The sequence below is a fragment of the Mus musculus genome, chromosome 9, assembly GCF_000001635.26.
Source record: "Mus musculus strain C57BL/6J chromosome 9, GRCm38.p6 C57BL/6J".
In the NCBI taxonomy this organism is placed as follows: Eukaryota; Metazoa; Chordata; class Mammalia; order Rodentia; family Muridae; genus Mus; species Mus musculus.
The window spans coordinates 21324404-21347612 of record NC_000075.6 but is presented as its reverse complement, the minus strand read 5'-3'; the positions used below and the strand labels follow the sequence as shown (position 1 = coordinate 21347612).

The 23209-nt window shown below is 48.8% G+C and overlaps 1 protein-coding gene across 6 annotated transcripts in view; it reads right to left on the bottom strand.

The window, feature by feature from the left end:
- Slc44a2 (solute carrier family 44, member 2) overlaps positions 1 to 23209 on the bottom strand; it is a 34310-nt gene that overhangs the window by 7416 nt on the left and 3685 nt on the right. For 2 of the 6 annotated variants that reach the window (XM_011242593.3, XM_030244550.1), the window contains exons 1-16: positions 10833 to 10947; positions 9124 to 9172; positions 5761 to 5834; positions 5590 to 5674; positions 5346 to 5430; positions 5108 to 5218; positions 4955 to 5015; positions 4747 to 4870; positions 4566 to 4649; positions 4366 to 4478; positions 2650 to 2781; positions 2221 to 2320; positions 2042 to 2134; positions 1620 to 1704; positions 662 to 924; positions 484 to 578 (exon numbers count right to left, since the gene is read on the bottom strand). In XM_011242593.3, the coding sequence (XP_011240895.1) occupies positions 484 to 578; positions 662 to 924; positions 1620 to 1704; positions 2042 to 2134; positions 2221 to 2320; positions 2650 to 2781; positions 4366 to 4478; positions 4566 to 4649; positions 4747 to 4870; positions 4955 to 5015; positions 5108 to 5218; positions 5346 to 5430; positions 5590 to 5674; positions 5761 to 5834; positions 9124 to 9172; positions 10833 to 10932 (1654 nt within the window). In that variant the 5' untranslated portion in view covers positions 10933 to 10947. Of the gene's footprint in view, positions 1 to 483; positions 579 to 661; positions 925 to 1619; positions 1705 to 2041; positions 2135 to 2220; positions 2321 to 2649; positions 2782 to 4365; positions 4479 to 4565; positions 4650 to 4746; positions 4871 to 4954; positions 5016 to 5107; positions 5219 to 5345; positions 5431 to 5589; positions 5675 to 5760; positions 5835 to 9123; positions 9173 to 9650; positions 9786 to 10832; positions 10948 to 23209 lie in introns of those variants that run through there. The other 4 variants (NM_001359227.1, NM_001199186.1, NM_152808.3 and 1 more) reach the window with 3 other exon arrangements.

The following is a 23209-nucleotide window of genomic DNA, read 5'->3' as shown; positions in this document are numbered from 1 at the left end:
CAGGAGCAGTGATGTATACCTTCAATCCAAGCACTCAGAAACAGAGGCAGGTGGATCTCATATCAGAGTTTCAGGTCAGCTAGGCCTACTTAGTAAAAAGCTGCCTCAAAACAAGACAGCTTTGTTAGTCAGAGCTGCCCTTCCTGGATCCACCCCGCCCCTAGACACCCAGAACTCTGAGCAACTCAGTTCACTCTTCTCAGGGGTTCACTTCATTGCTCTGGCTGTCCTAGAACTCGCTCTGTAGGCCAGGCTGGCCTCCAACTCTCACAAAAGGTCTGCTTGACTCTGGAATACTGGGATTAAAGGCCTGTGCCACCATGCCTGCCTTCAGTTGGCTCTTCCACCTGCTCCTCTGCCACTCAGCCCCACCCCTTCACAAAGGGAAACCCAGGAGAGGCATAGCTCCGGCCCCACCCCTCAAGCAACACCCAATCAGGGACTAAGTCCAGACCCTGGCTGAAGCTACAGGAAGGGCGGCACCTTTTAGGCGCTGGTCCAGGTATTCCAGCATCACTCGGATGATCTGCACGATGGCTAAGATAAGGGAGCCAAAAGCTAAGGAGCCCGTGTGGTACCTGGAATCAAAATCTTGGATCAGTGGCCCGGCCAGAAGAGGTCCCTGCATCCCTCCCCTCCCCACCCCAACACTCCTATTTACCTGAGTGCTCGGCCAAAAGCAGAGAAGAGGGGGAAGGCAGGCATATCATCAGGCTTCCGCATAGCCCAGTAATAGGAGGCAAAGGCTCCGGCCAGGGTTACCTGGCCTAGGGCCAGCACGAAGTTGGCTAGCCAGAAGAACATGAATGCATTGAAGATCTGCAGGCCCAGCAGGGCACGGTGGTAGGTCGATTCGCCACCATAGAAGGCAAACTGGCAGCGGGCAGTGGGACACTGGAGGCTCTCATTCCGCAAGGGGAAGGTCTGGGAGAGGGATAAGGAGCCACAGTGTCAGTTCAGAGTAGCTGAGGCTAGACCAAGGACAGGTCCTAGAAGCAAAAGTATCTATTACGCTGGGCAGTGGTGGCGCACACCTTTAATCCCAGCACTTGGGAGGCAGAGGCAGGCGGATTTCTGAGTTCGAGGCCAGCCTGGTCTATAGAGTGAGTTCCAGGACAGCCAGGGCTACACAGAGAAACCCTGTCTCGAAAAACAAAAAAAACAAAAAACAAAAAACAAAAAACAAAAAAACAAAATAAAACACAAAACAAAACACAAAACAAACAAACAAACAAACTATCCATTACTTTAGTCCAGAAAAAGGTGTTAGCAGGCCTGGAGAAATGGCTCAATAGGTAAGGGGACTTAAAAATGAGGACTTGAGTTCAAGTCTCCATCCTGCTCATAAATTCATGGGTGTGACCATGTGCTAGTCTGTAGCCCCAGTGCCATAGGGAGCTAAGATACCAGCTTAGCTTACTATTTAGTGAGAGATGCTGTCTGAAAGGAGTAAGGTTGAGAAATATAAAGCAGGGACCTTGACAAACACATATGTACACATATGACACACACACATACATACCAGAATGAAGAAAGAGAGGGAAAAGAGTGACATTAGGTAAACATCTTCAAGAAGAGGTAGCCAGGGCAGCCCTGTCCTCCCCCACAGGGACGCCTACCTCTGGGTTGCAGGTTTTCCTCAGAAGTGGGCAGGCTGTGTCATCAACAACCTTGTACACGGCGGTGTTGGAGGTGGACAGGAATCTGAAGGCTCATTAAGGAAACTGAAAGCTGGAACTGAGACCCAAAGGTGTGGGGGAATTCAGGAGTGCTGGCTCACCCTTGGAATCCTGAGACTTCAGAGCTGAGGTAGGAGGCTAGCTCATCTGATAAAGGTACTTGCCACCAAGCCCAAAGACCCACTCACAGAGGGAGTACACAACTCCTGCAAGTTGTCTTTAGACCTCTAAATATTGCCACCCCTTTACCCAATATAAAGGTTATAGAAGTTTGTAAAACGAAGGGGGCAGACCCACCCTAACTGCAGGGCACTTTAGGGACACCTGTCCTTGGGGACCCCAGACTCATGAGGGGTAGATACACAGAAGTGCTGGCCCAGTAGGCAATGCAGAGACACAAGAGGAAGAAGGTCACCAGTGGGTAGAGCAGGGAGCACATGACATGTCCCACAGCCCTGGGGAGGAACAGAGACAGACATCAAGCTCAGACGGCCGGGCTGAGCCCCCAAGGCACCCCCCCCCCCGGCTCTCCAGGCCCCACCTGCTGGCTTCTTTGATGAGGGCGATGGCGATCAATATCCTTTTGCGCAGAAAGATAAGTAACAGGATGATGACCACTTCCAGGATGCTTAAAATGATCACTGTGAAGAAGGGTGGGCAGCCATCAGGGCTGTAAATTCACTTCCAGTCCCCAGAGTCACGGGGGAAGCAGAGAATTAGTGAGAGCTTCCTCTGTCTGCCCTCCACACCGGAGGGCCTTGTTACAGACCACCCCTCTCAACAAGGAAGCATACAATTTTTAAAAGTTAAAAGTAATAAGAAATGAAATTGATTTAAGATATAAATAAAATAACATACACTTAAATGATTTCTCTAAAAGCTGAGAGTCACCCGTTTCAGAGTCCTACTTCAATCCCTCCTAGGTTTCCCATAATACAAGCATGGGGGAGGAAGGGGTGCTGCAACTCACTAAAAGCCATCCAGGTCTGCCTCAAGTGCAGGTACACTCGGAGGTCCGTCTGGAAGCCAAGGTCCACCAGGGAGACGTCGGAGCCTGCCTCTCCACGGAGTCTCGAGTACTCCATGTAGCAGTGGAAGATGCCTGCGTAGAGCCGCAAACGCAGACAGTAACTTTCCCGATTGTCTTTTGAGACAGGGTAGTATGTAGGGACAGGTACTATGGAGCACTGACTGGCCTGGAACTTAATATATTGCCCAGGCTTGTGCTTGAAAGTGGATGAAAGAATGAACAGGTATTGGGAAGCCTCCTGTCAAATGACAACCTGAGCCAGCCAGGCATGGAGGCACACCCCTTTAATGCCAGAACTTGGGAGGCAGAAAAAGGCAGACATCTATGCAGCCACTTCCAGGCCAGCCAGGGCTATACACTGAGACCCTGTCTCAAAAATCAAAAACAAATATCAAGTCGCCTAACTTGCCAATAACAGAACAAACCATGGTTAACGTGAACACCTCTCTTTGGTTTTCGAGACAAGGTCTTATTATGTAGCAGGATCCATACTCAAATTATGAGCCTCCTGACTCCGCCTCCCCTGGCAGAAGATGACAGGCATGACCACCACGCTAACATGCATGCTTTGGTATCTGGATCCCAAGATAAAAGTTCCTTTCAGGAAGTTTAAAAGGAAGAAAATCAGAATAAGGACCAGTAATGGCTCAGCGGATAAAGGCTTCCGCTGCCAAGCCTGAATTCAAACTCCGATACCCACATAGTAAAAGGAGGAAAACCACTTTCGAAACTTGTCCTCACACATGTACATGCACACAAGCACACATAGTAAATGAGCATCAGAATACAGAAAAGCCAGGTCATAGCACTGCGTACATTCAATCCCAGCCCTCAGGAAGCAGAAGCAGGTGGAACTGAGTTCAAGGCCAGCCTGGTCTACAGAGTAAGTTTCAGGACAGCCGGGGCTACATTGAGAAACTCTCTCAAACACACCCCACCCCCCAAAAAAAAATCCACAGAAGAAAACTTAATCAGAACATAAGACACTGGTTTGCAAGGCAGGCCTCCACCCTCGCAGGCTCTCCTCTTGATATCATCATCATAATACTACATTACCACCTTCTCATTACGTTTCCCACCCAGAAGAGCAATTATTCCCATTAGATGGTGGAAGTAATTATGCACAGGAGGCTTAGTCATGTGCCCCAGGACAGAGCTAGGAAGCAGCAAAGCTGGGATTTGAACTGGCACCGTGGGCACCACCGCGAGAAGCCTAGTCACTGGGCTAAAGAGATGTCTTCACAATGTCTCTTGTTGTTGATTAAAATGCCAAACGGGGCTCTGGGTCTCAAAGTTGAGAGGTAAGTTATTTTTTCTTTTCTTTTTTTCTGTGGTAGAGAGGGAAAGGAAGTCAGGGCCCTGCACGTGCTTGCATTAAACCATTGAGCCACAACCATAGCACCTCACTGGAGGGCCACAGGTAAGTGCTTGAGTTACAAGCTTAGCCCCAGCAAGCTGGATTTCATCCATCCACTCCTGACGGCCTCTGGCTGCCTCAAAGTACCTACAACCGCATGAATCTCTACTTAAGCACGTTGGTCGGTTAAACAGTGGAGAACATCTGAAGGCTGAGGCTGGCTTTTCTGAAAGCGGTCCCGGGGTAGCAGACATTTGGCACTTTGCAGACCCTAGGTCTGCAGGGAAGGGGAGACGCACCATAGCCAAGCACCAGGATCACCATGACAATCATCACCCAGACCATAATGCCAGCCAGGAATCGCAGCAGGACGATGAACAGGAGACTCAGCACCATGGCAATGACCAGACCTCTGGGGGATAAGACAGGGGCATGAGTGACACTATCCTTAGCTCACAGATGTGGTAGCCAGGGGACAGCCACTTTCCTTCCAACTCACATGATAATCCAGTACCAGGATACAGTGTAATCTTCAAATATCTGCATGGCGAGTTGCCGGGCCTCTAGAATCTTGTTGGCCTTTCTAGGGTTGAAAGAGACTCAAGTCATACCCAGAGAAGGTCCGCTCCAGTCCCACCCCAGGATGCCCGATGCCACACACTAGAGGGCTGTCCTCTCACTTGGCACCCTCCACTAGATCTGTAATGTTCTTTCTGGCGCCATGTCCGTCCTCATAGGTCGTCTCATTGCCCACCATGAGGACTCCTTTGCTGGCATGGATGGCGGGAAAGCACCGCTGGGCCACTGTGGGACCAGAAGGCGCTGTCAGAGGGAGTCCTTGCAGATTCCCCAGTCTGCACCTCATCCACGTGGGATCCCCATACTCACAAGGTTTGCTGGGGGTGATAACCGCTGGACACTCCCCATCTCGGAGTATCTCAGTCACCCCCTGCAGAGAGAATGGGAACAAGCGAATCCCTGATGAAAGCCCCTTCCGGTGTCCACCACCCGAGCACCAAAGGGGTCGGTCGTTCTGCTCACTTTATTGTTCTGGAAGCCAGGCACACAGAACTGCTTGTAATAGTCAAAGTCGCGAGTGTTGCGCGCACTCAGAAGGGTGAGATAGCGGTCTGGACACTGCTTCACGCAGATCTGGGGGAGCACAAGGAAGGGGCTATAGAATCAGGACAGAGACGCCATCCGGGACGGAGGCTCCACATGATGCTCATGAGGAGAGAGCTCCGGGGAAACACCAAGGGGAAGAGGTGAAACGCATTACCTGAGGGGTGGGACAGTGAAATTCCAGCAGGACCAGGGGGTTGGCACACTTCACGATGTTGAAGTAAAACAAGAACGGTTTGTCCCTGGGGTTGGAGGAGGGTGAATAGAGTCGGTTGGGAGTTCTTACCCAACCCAAAGATGGCTCAGGGGGTTAAGGCACTCAACACCAAGCCTGCCATGGCCTGCCAAGACCCCCACATGGATGTTATTGCTTAACTGCACAAACAAATAAATAAACTCACGCATTTTTTGTCCCCTTTTGCCCACAGAATTCGCCCCGGCTATCAGTGGGGTAGATCACCTTCCGAGGGTCTCCATGGGTCCAGGCTGTGGAGAGATGCAGAACTCTGTCACTTCCCAGCCACAGCACCACCCTGGATCAAAGAGGCCATGCCGGCCCTTCCAGCACTTACCTATGATGCCCACAGCCACATAGCCTACGATGGCCAGGAAGAGCAACACACAGCAAATGACATCTGTGCATCCCCTGGGGAGCAGAGCAACAAATGACATTATACATCCCCTTTTTAGGAATAATCTGAAATGTGGGCCAAGAATCACGGGCTTTCTGCCCTGGTTGTTTGAGACAGGGTTTCCTCTGTGTATATAACCTTGGCTAGCCTTAAATTCACTCTGTAGACCAGGCTGGCCTTGAACTCAAAGCAATCTTGTCTGTATCTGCCTCCCAAATGCTAGGATTAAAGATGTATACTACCACGCCTGGCCTTTTTTTCCCCCATTTTTTGAAAAGGGGTCTCACCATGTAACCTTGGCTGGCCTAAAACCTGCTATGTAGACCAGGTTGGCCTCAAACTCAGAGACCCACCTACCTCTGACTCCTGAATTTTGGGATTAAAGGCCTGTGCCACCAGGTCTGGTCTCTGTTCATTTTGAAAACTTTTAATTTTTACTTATGTATATGGGTGTTTTACCTGCCCAGTGTGTCTGTGAGCCATGTGTGTGCCTAGTGTCCAAGGACTCCAGAAGGGCACCGAGTCCCCTGAACTGCAGTGCTGGGAGCTGAACCCTGAGCCATCTCGCCAGCCCCAGGTCATACGAATTTTACTGCTACTACATTTCCTAATGGTGTGTGTGTGTGTGTGTGTGTGTGTGTGTGTGTATGGGTGTGGGTGTGCATGTGTGTGTATGGGGGTGTGTGTGGGGGTGTGTGCAGGTGCATGTTTATGTACAGATGGTTGTGAGCCACCATGTGGGAATTGAACTCAGGACCTCTGGAAGAGCAGTCTGTACTCTTAATCGCTGAGCCATCTCTTCAGCCACCACTGCCACACTTCTCAGTCCACCACACTCGTGTGTGCGTCTGTGTTGTGAATGTATGCACATGATTGAGGGGTCCATTTTCTCTCCCCCCATGCAGGTCCAAGGGACTGAATGCCAGTCGTCAGGCTTTCTGGCAATGGCCTTGCTGAGCCACCTTATCACCCTTCACTTTTTATTTAACACAGGGTCCCACATACTCAAGGCTCCCTCAAAGTTGCTACACAGCCAAGTTCACCCTGAAATCCTGATGCTCCCGCCTCCACTCTGTGCTTGGGCTGCCTTCTCATCCCCGATGAGGTGAGTTTCCCCAGCGTGGAGTGGAACAAGCCTTCCTGCACACTGGGTAAACACTCTGTCAGCCAAACCTTATCTCCAGTCCTGGCTTTAAGAAAACAAAATCCTGGGGCTGGAGAGATGACTCAGTGGTTAAGAGCACCCCCTGCTCTCCAGAGGTCCTAAATTCAATTCCTAGCACCCACATGGTGACTCACCTGATGCCCTCATCTGGACGCAGGTACACTTGCAGATAGAGCACTCATAAATAAATATATTTTTTTAAAAATCTGAGGTGCTGGAAAGTTGTCTCAGTAATGAAAAACCACTTGTTGCAGGTTGGGTGTGGTTGTGCACCCCTTTACTCTCAGCATTCACCAGGCAAAGACAGGAGGATCTCTGAGTTCAAAGCCAGCCTGATCTTCATGAGTTTCAGAACAGCCAGGACCACATAGAGAAACCTTGTAACTTTGTCTCAAAACAAAACAAAAAAACCAAACCAAACCAACCAACCAAACAAACAAAAAACCCACAACAACAAACCTCAGTCAGTATGATGGCTTGCACCTTTAATCCCTAACTCTGGAGGCAGAAGCAGGTGGAGGTCTGTGAGTTTGAGGCCAGCCTATTCAGCAAATCAAGTCTAGGATAACCAGGGCTTTGTTACACAGAGAAACCCAAACCTTGTCTCAAAAAAACAAAACCAAAGCCAAACCAAACCATATCAGCATGTTGCTCTGGTCTTCTAGAGGGCACAGGCTCAATTCTCAGTACCTACATGGTGGCTTTTAGCCATCAGTAACTCCAGTAAAGGATACAGTGCCCTCTTCTGACCTCAGTGGGCAGCAGGTATGCATATGATGCACATACACACATTTAGACAAACACACACATAAAATAAATTTAATATTCTATTTTAAAAATTGAGACAGGATCTCTGAAAGTCACCCAGGAAAGCCTGGAACTTTTTTTTTTATAAATAGCCAGGGAGTGTTGGCCAGCCTGTTCGTCTATAGAACAAGTTCCAGAATGGCCAGGGCTACACAGAGAAACCCTGTCTCAAAAAAACCAAATATATATTTATAACAGAGAGAGAGAGAAAGAGAAGCAGAAGAGATAGCTCTCAGTTTAAAAGCACTAAGTTTGATTTCAATCATCCACCTGGAGCCCCACAACCTTGTGTAACTCCAGTCCAAGCAGATCTGAACCCCCCTTTCTGGCCTCCTTGGGTACCAGCCAGGCACAACGCAGACCACAGACATAAATGTGGGAAAACATTGCCACAGTTCCAGGGGCTCTGATACCCTCTCTCATCTATCATGTGGTACAATACACACATGTAGACAAAATATTCATACACACAAAATTAATTCTAAAAAAGAATATTAAGCAGAAGCTGGGTGTAGCAGTACATACTTGTAACCCAGTACTGTCCTTTTAAAAATAATACTTTTACTAATAATTTGAGAATTCCATGCAATAGATTATAATTGTATTAATTCTTCCTCCATTCCCCCGGCCTTGAACTTTTGATCCTCTTGTCTCTCAAGTAGCTGGGATCATAGGACTAGGAAAGCTATTTATCTAGGTCAAAATAAAATTTTGTCTATGTGTACAAGGCTTATGCAGAGGCAGGTGGATCTGTGAGTTCAAGGCCAACCTGGACTACATATTAGGTTCTAGGACAGCCCGGGCTACATTGAGAGTCTCTGTTTCAAAAACAAACAAACAAACAAAAAGGCAGAGTGGGAATGCCACCCAGTGGTATAGAGCCCCGGCTTAGTACTGAGGCTGGGGGTGGGGTGGCAGGGGAGCAATGGTGATGGCTCAGCTGATGGGTGTGGACTGTTTTGGATCTTTGGGTCACATAATGAAGAAAACCAATTCATGCAAATTTCCTCTCACCACCACCACCACCACCACACACATACACACACACACACACACACACACACACACAGAGTAACAAATGCACACCACACCCATACATGCGCACGCATAAATAAATGTAAACAAGAAAAGGCCCCATGTATAGTGCACAGTGCATGCCTAGTGTGTGCAAAAGTTCCATTCCAGGCTCACGAGCAGGTGTCTAGGACCTTGAGGAAACTAGCTTTTGAATCACTGACCACTGCACTGGTTTATCCTGCTTTGCCGGAGAACACACACTGGGACACATCTCCCCATCTTTGCCCTCTTCCCCACGAGGGATGTGATCTTACCTGTTGTAAATGGGTCCTTTGAAGGTGGGGTCGTATTTCTGAGGCGTCCCTGAAAGACAACAGGATTAAGTAGGATGAGAAAATGACAGCCAGCAGAAGAAGCTGGAGAGCCGGGGTCCCCCTAAGCCATAAGGAGCTCTGAGTTGTGTCTGCATGCTACCAACAGGGGACTACACCTAAGCTCATCAGAGACCATTGTCCCTGGGGGTGACCAGCTGATTCATCAGCCTGCTATCTATCACCCAAGGAAAATGCCTGGAAGGACTTACAAAGCAGAGCAAGGAACACAAAGCCCACTGTGGAGAGGTTCAAGTGCTCTAGGGATGCTTGTGGGTCAGGTCCTCGGTTAGAGGAGAGTGGAATGGTATCTGAGGCAGCCGTGGGAACACTGGGGTGATGGGACCTAGCGTGGGCCAAAGGTGGACCGCGACTCGAGTGCAATTCCTTTTACCTCCCTTTTGCAACCTTCCTTGCCAGTCCACGGTGCCCGCTGCTGCCCCAGGGGTGCCTAAGGAGAGCTCGCGTACCGTGCTTCCCGTAGTAATTCTGCGAATCCTTCCCCATTCCTGCGGTGCAGCCCCGACGGCGCCTTGACGGTCGGAGCCCTCCTGGACACAGCCGCCACCCGCTGCAGCTGCTCCAGGACGGCCCAAACCGGTCAGACAGGCCCCAGCCAAAGAACCAAGGGGAGGGACCGATCCAGGGGGCAGGGCCGGGTGGGGCCGGCAGCTGCTACTGCCACTCATTGGCAGGCCAGATTTAGCCCTCCCTGCCCCCCACCTTCACCCAGCCCCCACCCAGGAACCTGAGGTGGCTCTGGTCTTGTCCTCCATCCACCCACCTTCCACCTACCCATGAGGCAATGCATCCAGGGACACTTCTCAACCCTAAAATGTCACCCCAGACTATTTCACCCTGCAGGATGGAAACTGAGGCACAGGGAGGAAGGAAAACAGCAGACACCAAAGAAAAAACACTTGGGCTAAAACTCAAATAAATGGATGAAATGGGGAATCGATTGGCTATTTATTTATTTATTTATTTATTGAGTCTCATATAGGTTAGGCTGGCATACAACTCACTGTTCAGCCAAGCATAACCTTAATCTACTCATCCTTGTGTCTCCACCTCCCCAGCAAAATACATATATTTGCTATTTCTATGTATGTATGTATGTATGTATGTATGTATGTATGTATGTATGTATGTATGTATGTGGTCTGGCTTGACCAAATGTGACATCAAGCTCAACCAGTCTGGGCTACAGAGTAATATGGGTCTCACAACAACAGCCCCAGGAAATACCAATCCCGGCCTCAGAGATCAGGCACAGGAGGCTGTGGGAAGCAGCTGGCAAAACAGCTTAAAGTTGTAAAAGTGGAAACTTCTAATTCTTTGGAAAGTCAATTATGTCAAATAATGTTTTCTGGGGCACACAGGTGAAAGGACTTCTTGCTAAAGCAGACAGGTCGTGAAAGACTGTTTTCCTGAAGCAGACACAGGTGAAAGGATGCTTGGCTATAGCAAACACGTGAAAAGACGATTGATGATGGAGTATAACTATGACCCCACACACAGTGGGAGACGGGCACTGAGCTTTGGTTTGCTCTGCCTCAATACTCTTTGCTAACGACGCGCATGTATTGGTTCACCTTACATAGTGCTGTTGAGCTCAACTTGTGGTAACGCCACCAATGAGAGAAACTCACCAAAGAACGGTGGTTCCTGAAAAAGCTGGCCACTTGCAGAGTCTGCTTGCCGAGAGGACTGAACTGTGGCTGCTGGTTCGTGCCTGGTGTCTGCCTGCATAGGGGGACTGGTCTGCAGCTGCTGAATCGTATGAGTGTTTGTTACAGGCCTGAACTGCTGCCAAAGAAGATCAAGACTGCTCTAAAGAACTATTGCTGAACAGATCCACTTCCCCTATATCCTAATAACTTTTCTCTTCCACTACCTCTGCTGGGCTAGAGGAAAAGTTAAACACTTATTAAAAGTAAATTGCAAAAATGTTTTGCTTACAGTCACTGTTCAGTCAATGTAGGGGTCAGTGTGGGGCATACAGCTGGGTTAACATTATACAGTTGGATAGAGCTATATACACACACACTTAAGTAATTTGTACATTTCTTTTTTAAAGATTTATTTATTATATATAAGTACACTGTAGCTGTCTTCAGACACACCAGAAGAGGGCATCAGATCTCATTATAGATGGCTGTGAGCCACCGTGTGGTTGCTGGGATTTGAACTCAGGACCTCTGGAAGAGCAGTCAGTGCTCTTAACCACTGAGCCATCTCTCCAGCCCAATTTGTACATTTCTTTCTTTCTTTTTTTCTTTTTTATTTATTTTGGTTTTTCGAGACAGGGTTTCTCTGTGTAGCCCTGGCTGTCCTGGAACACACTGTGTAGACCAGGCTGGCCCCGAACTCAGAAATCCTCCCAAGTGCTAGGATTAAAGGCATATGCCACCACTTCCCGGCTAATTTGTATGTTTCTATACTGGTATTTAATCCACCAGAAAGTATATTGAAGAAACAGGGATGCAGTTGGTGTGATGTGTTCACCATCATAGGTGTACACACGAGGACATATAAGAATCCCCCAGTGAGGGGCTAGGGCCCCGGCTCAGTGGCAGAATCCCCCGGTGTGGTGCTGGGGCCCTGACTCAGTGCTCCAGCTTAGTGCCTAACATGTGAAAGCACTGAGTAGCTCCCTCACACAAGAAACACTCATACCTCTCCAGCAGCGCCTCCCAGTCCAGCACACCCAGCCAGGCTCTGCTCTCTAATCAGTTGTCCTTAGAAAAAGGCTACCTCCCCTCCCCTGGCTCTCGGTAAGGAAGCCTTGGGTGACCCCTAAGCCACAGGCTTCAACAAACAGGCAGGGCCAAAAGCTCCAAGTCATGAGTGAGGCTGACCAGAACTCCCAAAGAAACTCCCTCTGTTTCCCAAAGCCCCAAGCAGCCCTCACACCAGCTGGCCACACCTCACCTAGATTTAGCAGTGGACAGAGGAGATCTGGTCCCAGGCAACAAGCCACTTCTGTTCTCGGACAGTTCCTTCAGGACAGTCAAACCAAGTGGTCGCCTCTACAACCACATCCTCAATGACACTTTCTAGTGGCTCCCTCGCATGGGCTCCCCCTGACCCCACCACTCTTCACAGCCTCAAGTGCACCTCATCCTTCATATCCAAATCTTTGTCTCTCAGTGAGAACCAGCAGGGTGATGACTGCTCCTTCCAGCAGGGCTCAGGGCAGAGCCCGAGGTGTCTTGCTTCATATCCAGTTCCTTTGAGATAGAGCGCTAAGTAGCTTAATTTCTGTAAAGCCTTAGGGTTCAATCCAATCCCAAAACTCTTTCCTCTAATGCTAGGCTTGGTGGCCTACAACTGCCACCTATGCATGGCCTGAGAAGCTGAGGCAGGAGAACTGCCTTGAGTTGAGGCCATTCTGACTTACATAGCTTAAACCCTGGTGAAAAAAAAAAAAAAAAAAGCTTCAACACTTAGGGCTGTAGAGATGGCTCAGTGATTAAGAGCATTTGCTGTTCTTGCAGGGGATGGGAATTCAGTTCCCCAAACCCACATGGCAGCTGTAACTCCAGTTCCAGGAGATGAGACACCCTCTTCCTACCTCTAAGAAGACTGACCATGCAGGAATGTGATGAGCATATATGCAGGCACTCACAAATGCACAAAAGTAAATAAAGACTTTAAATTTTTTTTTTAGATTTATTTATTTATTGATTATATGTAAGTACACTGTAGCTGTCTTCAGACACACCAGAAGAGGGCGTCAGATCTCATTATGGATGGTTGTGAGCCACCATGTGGTTGCTGGGATTTGAACTCAGGACCTTTGGAAGAGCAGTCGGGTGCTCTTACCCACTGAGCCATCTCACCAGCCCCCAAGACTTTAATTTTTAAAAAAATTTATTTATTGGAGGGGTGGTGTTCAAGGCACGGTTTCTCCGTGTAGCCCTGGAACTTAGAGATCTGCAGGCCACTGTGGCACACAGTTGTAATCCCAGCACTCTGGAGGTAGAGGCACGTGGATCTCCTGAGTTCCAGGCCAGCCTGGTCTACATAGGGAGTTCCAACTCAGTGCTACACAGTGAGACAATGTGTGTATGTTTTAAGATTTATTTATTTATTTTATGCCTATGAGTACACTGTTGTTGTCTTCAGACACACCAGAAGAGGGCATCAGATTCCATTACAGATGGTTGTAAGCCACCATGTGGTTGCTGGGAATTGAACTCAGGACCTCTGGAAGATCAGTCGGTGCTCTTAACTGCTGAGCCATCTCTCCAGCCCCCAGCTTTTTAAAAACAAAGCAAAACAAGACAAAACATTGTTGGGGCTCAGCGGTTAAGAACACTGGCTTCTCTTCCAGAGGTCCTGAGTTCAATTCCCAGCAACTACATGGTGGCTCACAACCATCTGTAATGAGACCTAACGCCCTCTTCTGGAGTGTCTGAAGACAGCTACAGTGTACTTGCATGTAATAAATAATAAAATCTTGCCCATGCCCCTTACCTGTTGACCCAGCATTAAGAAGGTGCCTTTGGGAAGATTATTAGGAGCACATAGACATAGCTGGCCTCAGCTACACAGTAACCTGAGGGCCTACTACACGGTAACAGAAAGTGAGCCTCAGCTACAAATTTTCAGTCCACAGATTAAGCAAGTCTTTAAGTCAGTATACCTGATATGTAAGTGGAAGACAATAAATTTAACCTTGTCCTGACTCAGAGGCAAACAAATTCCATGAGAATTAATCATGCTAATAGTTAAACCCTCAACTATTAAAAGCATGAAGAAACTGCAGGAAACTGTGTCTCTTGATAGCAAGGTTGGGAGGGGAGTGGGGAGAAAGGTAAGGGAGTATTTCATGCTTCTAGTGTCAACTGGGACCCCTGGCCCAAGGGACAGCCACATGAAGACAGGTACTGTTGACACCTTGCAACCCTCTTTACATGGGAAACTCGTGTAACCAGGTCTCCTAAACTGCCCACCCCCAGCTTAGGTTTGATGGGCACGTGGGAGCCACTAAGAGTGACTGAGCAATAACATAGACCCGGTGAAGGAAGGAGATGTCCGTGTTGTCTAGCAGTTGACAGTGACAGAAAGATAGAATTTGGATTAACCTTCAGACAGATCTTAGATTGCAGGGTGCGGGGTGCGGGGTGCGGAGTAGGGGGCGGGGGGAGTTGTGAAATGGCTCAGAAGATACAGGTACTTGCTGCTGAGGCTGATGACCTGAGTTCCATCCCCAGGCCCCACATATTGAAGACAAAGGACTGACTCCTGCAAGTTAGCCTCTGACCTCTGACGTCTGTGTGCAGGCAAGGAAGTGAGCATGCCTGCCTGCAGGCCTCTACACACATAATAGATAAATGCAATTTTACTTAAATGTAGAGAAGGCACAGGAATGGCTTGGCTCCAGCCTGGCACTGAGGCCTCTTGGGGAAAACCTAGACCACTCCTGGCACAGTCTGATGGGTTCCGGCAGCCCTCGTTAAGCTCAGCTGCTTAGGGATGAGAGAGGAGGGGATGCTTGCAAAACTTTCTGGTAATGGAGGCTGATTCACCCCCTGCAGGATGGGAGCCTGGGTCTTTGTAACCACAAAACCAGACAATCTGAACAGAAAGCTGAGTGCCAGAGTAGGGAGGGGAAGTGAATAAAGCCCCTGTCTCAGAGGCACGAAGTCCTCCACTCCTGGGGCTGAATACACACGTGCTCCACACGCCATGGCAACCCTTGGGGAATAGAGGTAGGAGAATGGGAAGTTTAAGCTACAGCTAAATGAGTAAAGAGCACTTGACCTATAAGCGTGAGGACCCAGGTGTGAATTCCAAGAATCCATTTATGGAGTCATTCAGCTGGGGGTAGCGACCATGCCTTTAGTCCCAGCTCTTGAGAGTGAGAGGCAGGCAGATCTGTATAACTTCAAAAGCAACCTGGTCTTACAGAGTTGCAGGACAGCCAGGTCTACACAGAGAAACCCTGGGGTGGGGGTGGGGATGGGGAGGAGTGAGGAGAACAGCATCAATGAACTGAGGTCTTCCTGTGTGTCTGTGTGGCAGCCTCAGAGACTACAAACATTCTATCCGGCAGAGAGGCAAAGAACAACAAAGTAGCTTCAAACTCCCTCAAACTGACACATCCACCAGACCCTCCCTGCCTGAGAAAAGAATAAAGACTGAGAGTCCCTCTTGGAGGAGATGAGGCTGTGCTGCAAGAGGGATAAAACTACAAAGACTCTCAGACAAAAAAGAACTGTCTGGAGGAGGTTTAGACCAACTGAGGCACCCGGAAAGGTCAGCCTCCAACCTGCTGAGCTGTCTGCAGGCTGTGCTGTGTGCTCCAGGTTCCCAGCTTTGGAAACTGTCACCCATGCTGAGATGGGCTTTGGTGATATAGCGGTTTTTGAGTCACTTCTCCTGTAACTCCACACCCATTATTCCTGTAAGTAACCCCAGTAAAATTCATGGTTCACCAAGTTGGTCTTTGGTGGTATCCGCCCCACTTTGGTCTGTTGGGTTCCCTATCTAGGGTGAGGGGACAAGTGTATTTCGTTTCCTCAGGAAATGTTGTCAGACAATGGGCATAAACTGGCCATGGTGGCGCACACATTTAATCTCAGCGAGTCCCAGGTCAGGCAGGACTGCATAGTAAGACCCTGAAAAAAACAGAGCTCGAGGTGGCTCTCGCCATAATCCCAGCACTTGAGAGACAGAGGCAGGCACATCTCTGTGAGTTCGAATCCAGCCTGGTCTACGGAGTGAGTTCCAGGACAGCCAGGGTTACACAGAGAAACCCTGACACACACACAAAAAAAGAAAGGAACAAAGGCAGAGAGTTGCAGAGGAAGATAAGGTTACCTCAGTACTCAACTCTCAAGTTGCTCACACCACACACAAAAGAAAACAGCGAGAGTCAGTGCCACCCCTGGACTGGTGAGGCCGCCAGAGGAGCAGAGTCTAGCGGGTTGTACTCAGCCTTATTCATGAAACACAAGGCACAAACATGCACACAAAATAAGTACATCCTTTTTTTTTTTTTAAAAAAGATTTATTTATTGATTATATGTAAGTACACTGTAGCTGTCTTCAGACACTCCAGAAAAGGGAGTCAGATCTCGTTACGGATGGTTGTGAGCCACCATGTGGTTGCTGGGATTTGAACTCTGGACTTTCGGAAGAGCAGTCAGGTGTTCTTATCCACTGAGCCATCTCACCAGTCCTTTTTTTTTTTTTTTTAAGATTTATTTATTGTTATATGTGAGTACACTGTAGCTGTCTTCAGATACACCAGAAGAGGGCATCAGATCTCATTTCGGGTGGTTGTGAGCCACCATGTGGTTGCTGGGAATTGAACTCAGGACCTCTGGAAGAGCAGTGCTCTTAACTGCTCAGCCATCTCACCAGCCCTAAATACATCTTTTTGGTTGCTGTTTTTTTTTTTTTCAAAGCAATCTGTCTACATTGTCCTGAAACTCACTATAGATCAGGTTGACCTCAGACTCATAGAGATCTGCCTGTCTCTGCCTCCTGAGTGCTGGGTTTAAAGGCCCAGCCCACCATGCCTGGCCCAATAAATCTTTTTCAAAATCTGAGCTACGTGAGACCTTGTCACAATAACACAACAAGATGGGGACTAGGGACTGGGGGACCAGAGACACGGTTCAGCCATTAAGAGCTCAGCCTGAGCTCCTGGAACTCCAGCCTCCAGCCTCTGCTGGGACCACGCTCACCTCACCTGAGCAGGCGAAGCTGTGTATGCTCTCTCTCTCTCTCTCTCTCCCTCTCTCTCTCTCTCTCTCTCTCACACACACACACACACACTTGCACACACAGAGACTTACACACACACACACACACACACATAAGGGGAGGGGGAGGAAAAATGAAAATAGAAAAGAAAAAGCTAAGTTAAGTGGGATCTTACTTGACAGGAAGTTAAACTGAAGCCACTTGGTTAATCCCCACAGCTGGTGGCCAACATAGCAATCATGTAGACTGATGATCAAGCCCTTCAGCGTCTAATCTGGCCGTTTCTCCGGTAGCTCCTGCGTGTGGGAGCTGGAATGTGTCTGTGCCGTCCCCAGCTACAATCCTCACTGGGAGATATTAAGACAAAGACTATCTGTACACAGTGGGGCCTTTGGGAGATGATTAGGAAAGGGACTTTTGCCTTGTGGCAGAGCCCTGGTGGCTTTATAATAGAGCTGGGTCTGTGACATGAGCCTGCCATCCTAGCTACTGAGGAGGCTGAGAACAGAATGTGACAAATTCAAATACAGAAAGGGTGCAAGGCCACCCTAATGACGTCATTCTCTTTCCACACAGTGGATGCCATGTGACCCCTGCCTAAAGCTCCTGGTGCCTCCCCTCCCCCTGACTGTACCTCCAAGTATGAGACAAACCATTCTCTTTAACCCCTGCTCCCCACAAGCGCATGACTTGCAGTAGAACCCTTGCTGAGAATCCACTATGGAGGAGCCGGGGGCGGGGCTCAGCAGTAGTGCACTTGCCTAGTATCCCTGTGATAGCTAACTTTACCTCAACTTGACACAACTAGGGTCACCTAAGAGGGAACCCCAGCCGGGCGGTGGTGGTGCACGCCTTTAGTCCCAACACTCGGGAGGCAGAGGCAGGCAGATTTCTGAGTTCGAGGCCAGCCTGGTCTACAGAGTGAGTTCCAGGACAGCCAGGGTTACACAGCGAGAAATCCTATCTCAAACAACCAAAAAACCAACCAACAAACAAAAAAAAACAAAAAAAAGGAAAGAAAGAAGGAAAGAAAGAAAGGAAGAAAGAAAGAGAGAGAGAGAGAGAGAGAGAGAGAGAAGCCGGGCGTGGTGGCCCACGCCTTTAATCCCAGCACTCCAGAGGCAGAGGCAGTCGGATTTCTGAGTTCGAGGCCAGCCTGGTCTACAAAGTGAGTTCCAGGACAGCCAGGGCTATACAGAGAAACCCTGTCTCAAAAAATAAAAAAATTAAAAAAAAAAAAAAAGGAGAGAGAGAGAGAGAGAGAGAGAGAGAGAGAGAGAGAGGTGGTGGGGAAGAACAGGGCAGCTGGACTGGGAAGTCAGTGGAGGAAGGTCCATCCAGCCAAGCTGGGCATGAGGACTCATCTACCCAAGCACGGGGGGGGGGGGGGGGGGGGGGGGGGCGGGGCAGATAAGAGAACCAACACAGGCAGTGTGCCACGATGCTTTTGCTGGGACATCAAGTGGCACCCTGCCCCCACAACTTTCAAACACTGGCTAAGTCAAGGGCTCCAGTGTCCAAGGCCTCACCCACACATTCCCCGTCTTCCCAGAAGTCTGGGCCTGGCCCAGAGAGATTGTCTGGCTCCTCAGACAAGTTCTTCTGACAAGAATTTGGGGGCAGTGCCCGTGCAGTGAAGGGATGGAGAGAAAAAGATGGAGTTGACCCTGGGAGCTGATGCCTGCAATCCCAGCACTGGAGTAACAAGTCAGGGAGATGGTAAAATTGAGACCAGTGAGACCAGTTGAGACTGCAGAGTGAATTCTAGATCAGCCTAAGTTTACCTCTAAAAATAAATAATTCATAAATTAGTTAAAAGCTGGGCATAGGGGCACACACCTTTAATCCCAGCACTTGGGAGGCAGAGGCAAGCAGATCTCTGAGTTTGAGGCCAGCCTAGTTACATATTGAGTACCAGGATACCCAGAGTTGAATAGAGAGACCCTGTCTCAGGATATGAATGAATGGAGCTAAAGAGATGGCTCAGCAGTTAAGAGTACTGACTGCTCTTCCAGAGGTCCTGAGTTCAATTCCCAGCAACCACATGGTGGCTCACAATCATCTGTAATGGGATGTGATGCCTTCTTCTGGGGTGTCTGAAGAGAGCTACAGTGTACTCACATACATTAAATAAATAAATAATAATAATTTTTTTAAAAAGAAAATGAATGAAAGAATGAATACATAAATAAAAGCTCACAGGTGTCATTGGTGGAGCGCTGGCTTCGCGTAAAACCTGAGAAACCTGGGCTCTTCCCTAGCAACCCATCAACTGAGCAGGGTGGAACATGCCTGTCACCCCAGCCTTCAGATGGTGAAGGGAGGCAGGTCAGGAGTTCAATTGAGTTTGAACCTGAGTGTGAGGACAGCCTGGGCTACTAGAGACCCTGTCATAAACACATGCAGACATTTCAATACAGATTTAAAAACAAAACAAAACCATACAACAGTCAAAAGTCAGAGAGGAAGAAACCACTTTTACCCTCACTTCCTCTCCGAGACAAGTTCTGAGTAGTTCCCCTTTCTCTCCAGGTGCTTCTGCAGGCCACAGACCCAGCACATCTGTAACCTACTGTCTTCTAACCTCCACGTGTTTGGTGCTGGGATGAACCAAAGAGACATTCACTGACTTTGAGTCTCACCCACACCCTAGTCTCATCGCCCACACTATTCTCTCCTGCCTAGTTCATAGGGTAACAGTACTGCATATTATTGCTCCTCAGCAAGGCGAGCCTCCTTCTTGGATAAGGCTACAAAGTAACCAATTTAAAGCTTGTTTAAATCAGGACTATTGGTTTTTATTTTACCTGAGTGTCTTGCCTGCATGTCTCTCTATGCACAATGGGGACACATGGTGCCAGCAGAGGTCAGAATAGAGAACCTTGGGACGGAAGTTAATGATGGTTTTGAGCCACCACCTGGGTTCTGGGAAAGGAAGAGTTGTCTGCAAGAACAGCCAGTGCTCTTAACCACTAAGCCCTCGCTCCCTCCAGTCCTGCTACAATGTATTCACTGGGCACAGCTGTTACAGAGGACCCCTTCTCATTGCCACACCCTGGCTCACAACCATCTGTAACTCCAGTTCCAGAGGACCCGACCTCTTCTTCTGACCTCTGCACCCACACAGTGCAGACATACATGCAGGCAAAACACCCATACATATAGAACTAAAATCATAAGTCTAAAAAGATAGAGATATGGAGGAGTCCAGGAGAAATTGGCTTTGTGAGCAAAACCCTTGGTCTGAAGCATGAGCACCCACATAAAAGCTGGGGTAAGATCTGTAACAGGCTTAGGCACAGACACGGTCTCAGAACATGTTAGAGAGCCAGAGGGTACAAGCAAACTGCTGCCAAGTTGGACGCCCTCAGCACCATCCTCCAGGTTCACATTGTTGAAGGCGAGAACTCACTCCCTCACTCCCAAGCCTGTCCTCACACACAAGCCAGCTCACCCAAACACAATAAATGAGTAAATGTATTTGTAAAAACTTTCAAAAGTGGGCTGGCAGTGGTGGCGCACACCTTTAATCCCAGCACTAGGAAGGCAGAGGCAGGCGGATCTCTGTGAGTTCAAGCCCAGCCTGGCCTACAGAGCAAGTTCCAAGAGCCCAGGGATACACAAAAAAAGAAACCCTGTCTCGGAAACAAACAAACAACAATAATAAAACCCCATTCTTTTTTTTTTTTTCTCAAGACAGGGTTTCTCTGTGTAGCCCTGGCTGTCCTGGAACTCACTCTGTCCAGGCTGGTCTCGAACTCAGAAATCTGCCTGCCTCTGCCTCCCAAGTGCTGGGATTAAAGGCATGCACCACCACTGCCCAGCACAAAACCCCAGTATTATAAAAGTATAAACTATACACCAGGTCACCAGGTGTCAACTTGTGGTCTCCACATATGTACACATGACCACACATGTGGGGCACATGCAACTGTGTCACCAGACAAAAACTGATAAGGTGGAGCAGATGAAGAAACTCCGGCAATTCTCATAATTGAGAATGGTAGGCATTTGGATGTGCTCCTAGCCGAGTTCCTGTCCTGAAGCACATGACCATGACACTCCACACGATGGCCATGGCAACTGGTCAGGTAGCATAGAAATCCAGAGTTCTTCATGTTAGGTATCTAGATGGGCCTGAGAGTCAGCCAATAAGCTTCCCTTCTTGGACATTCCTTCCTGCAAAAGGTATTTAATCTCTGGTCCACCCTGAGTAAATCCTGAGTTTCCACGATGAGTAAACAATTTGGGGGGCTGGAGAGATGGCTCAGTGGTTAAGAGCACTGACTGCTCTTCCAAAGGTCCTGAGTTCAAATCCCAGCAACTACATGGTGGCTCACAACCATCTGTAATGAGATCTGATGCTCTCTTCTTGAGTGTGTCTGAAGACAGCTACAGTGTACTTACATATAATAAATAAATAAATCTAAAAAAAACAAAAAACAAAAAAAACAATTTGGACAAGCAAGGACTGTCTTCTCATCGAGAACCTCCACGGAAGGAAACCTTCATCACAATCAAGCCGCCTGAGTCTCTGCAGAAGGCCCTTCCAAGCACCGAACACTCAGCCCTGAGTGCCGCCTAGTTCTCAGCTCCTCTCAGTTCACAGGGGCATCTGGATGTTTGAGAACCCAGCCTCAGCCTCTGCCTGGGCTGTTTCTCACCTGGGCTGGGGCCCCCATCTTGGGCTGCATTCCACAAGCCTAGCACCCCAAGGTTGGTAGCCTAGCACCTCCCTGTCTGCCTGAGCCTCATTCAAGCACCTCAGCAGCAAGGCAGAACTCTAACCCCACCAATTACACACACACACACACACACACACACACACACAAACACACACACACACACACATCCATATATCCACATGGGAGGATATGGTTGCTAGGAAGGGAGAGACATTTCCTCAGCGCTATGACCACTGGTTAGGAGCTGACAGCCCTGTAAATAGCCCCTCATGCACACTCTGTAAGTGACCCTACCACTCACTGGGTCAAACATTAAAAGATAGAAAAGCAAAAGGGGACATGTGTCCTAACAGTGGGTAGTGGGGACACCTTTAATCTCAGTACTCAGGAAGCAAAGGCAGGTGGATCTCTGTGAGTTCAAGGCCAGCCTGGTCTACAGAGCGAGTTCCACTGTTACACCTGTCTTGAAAATCCAAATTAAAAAAAAAAGTGGGAGACTGGTTAGGAAGAGCAACCAGGAACGGGAGGGGTGAGAAATTACAGCTGGGTGTGGCGGCTCATGCCTTTAATCCCAGCACTTGGGAGGCAGAGGCAGGCAGATTTCTGAGTTTGAGGCCAGCTTGGTCTACAAAGTGAGTTCAGGACAGCCAGGGCTATACAGAGAAATCCTGTCTAGAAAAACCAAAAAAAAAAAAAAAAAAGAAAGAGAGAGAGAGAACAAAGAAATTACTAGGTAGACCAGGCTGGCCTACAGCTTTTAGAGATCTGCCAGCCTCTGCCTACAAGTGCTGGAACTCAAGATGAGCACCACCACACCCAGCTTTATTTGTTTTCATACATGTGCAGGTGTGTGGTATGTGTGCCTGAGGTTATGTGTACCGTGTGCTCGGAGGAGGATGTGAACGCCTATAGAGCTGGAGTTATCAGAGGTTGTGTTCTCCAGCTTGGGTGCTGGGAACCAAATCAGTCCTCTACTAGAGTAGTGAACACTCTCAACCATGGGCACCTAGCCAGGCCCTTGCTTTTCTTCTTTCTTTCTTTTTCTTTTCTTTTTTTGAGACATGCTCCCATGTAGCCTAGGCTGGCCTCAAACTCATATGTAGCCAATGATGAATTCCAACGATGAATTCTGATCTTCCTGCCCCTGCCTCCTGAGAACTGGTATGCACCACAGCACCTGGCTCCTGAGGTGCTGGGGATGACGGAGCCTGAGGATTGACCCATGGGTCCCTGGCAAGCGCAGTACAAACAGCAACAATCCCCCAGCAAGGCCATCTGTCTGCTTAGTTAGTTAGTTAGTTGGTTGGTTGGTTGGTTAGTTAGTTAGTTAGCCAAGCTTCACTGTGCACTACTCTGCTTTGGGTTCCAGAATCTTTGCCTGCTCATGCCAAGGCTGGGCTGGGAGAAAGGCTGTGACATTAAGGACACTGCCAGGCCCTGAGCCATTTCCCTTTCCTGTGGAGCTGCCATCTTTTTCCAGATTCATGTTATCTACCGGGAAAGGCGCTTCCTGCCCTGCCCTGCCCTGCCCGGCCCGGTCGAGTCTTACGCTGTTCGTGAGGTAGGTTTGCCTGTCCATCAGTTCACGGAAAAGCCGCATCATCCATGCCAACAGCCCCAGG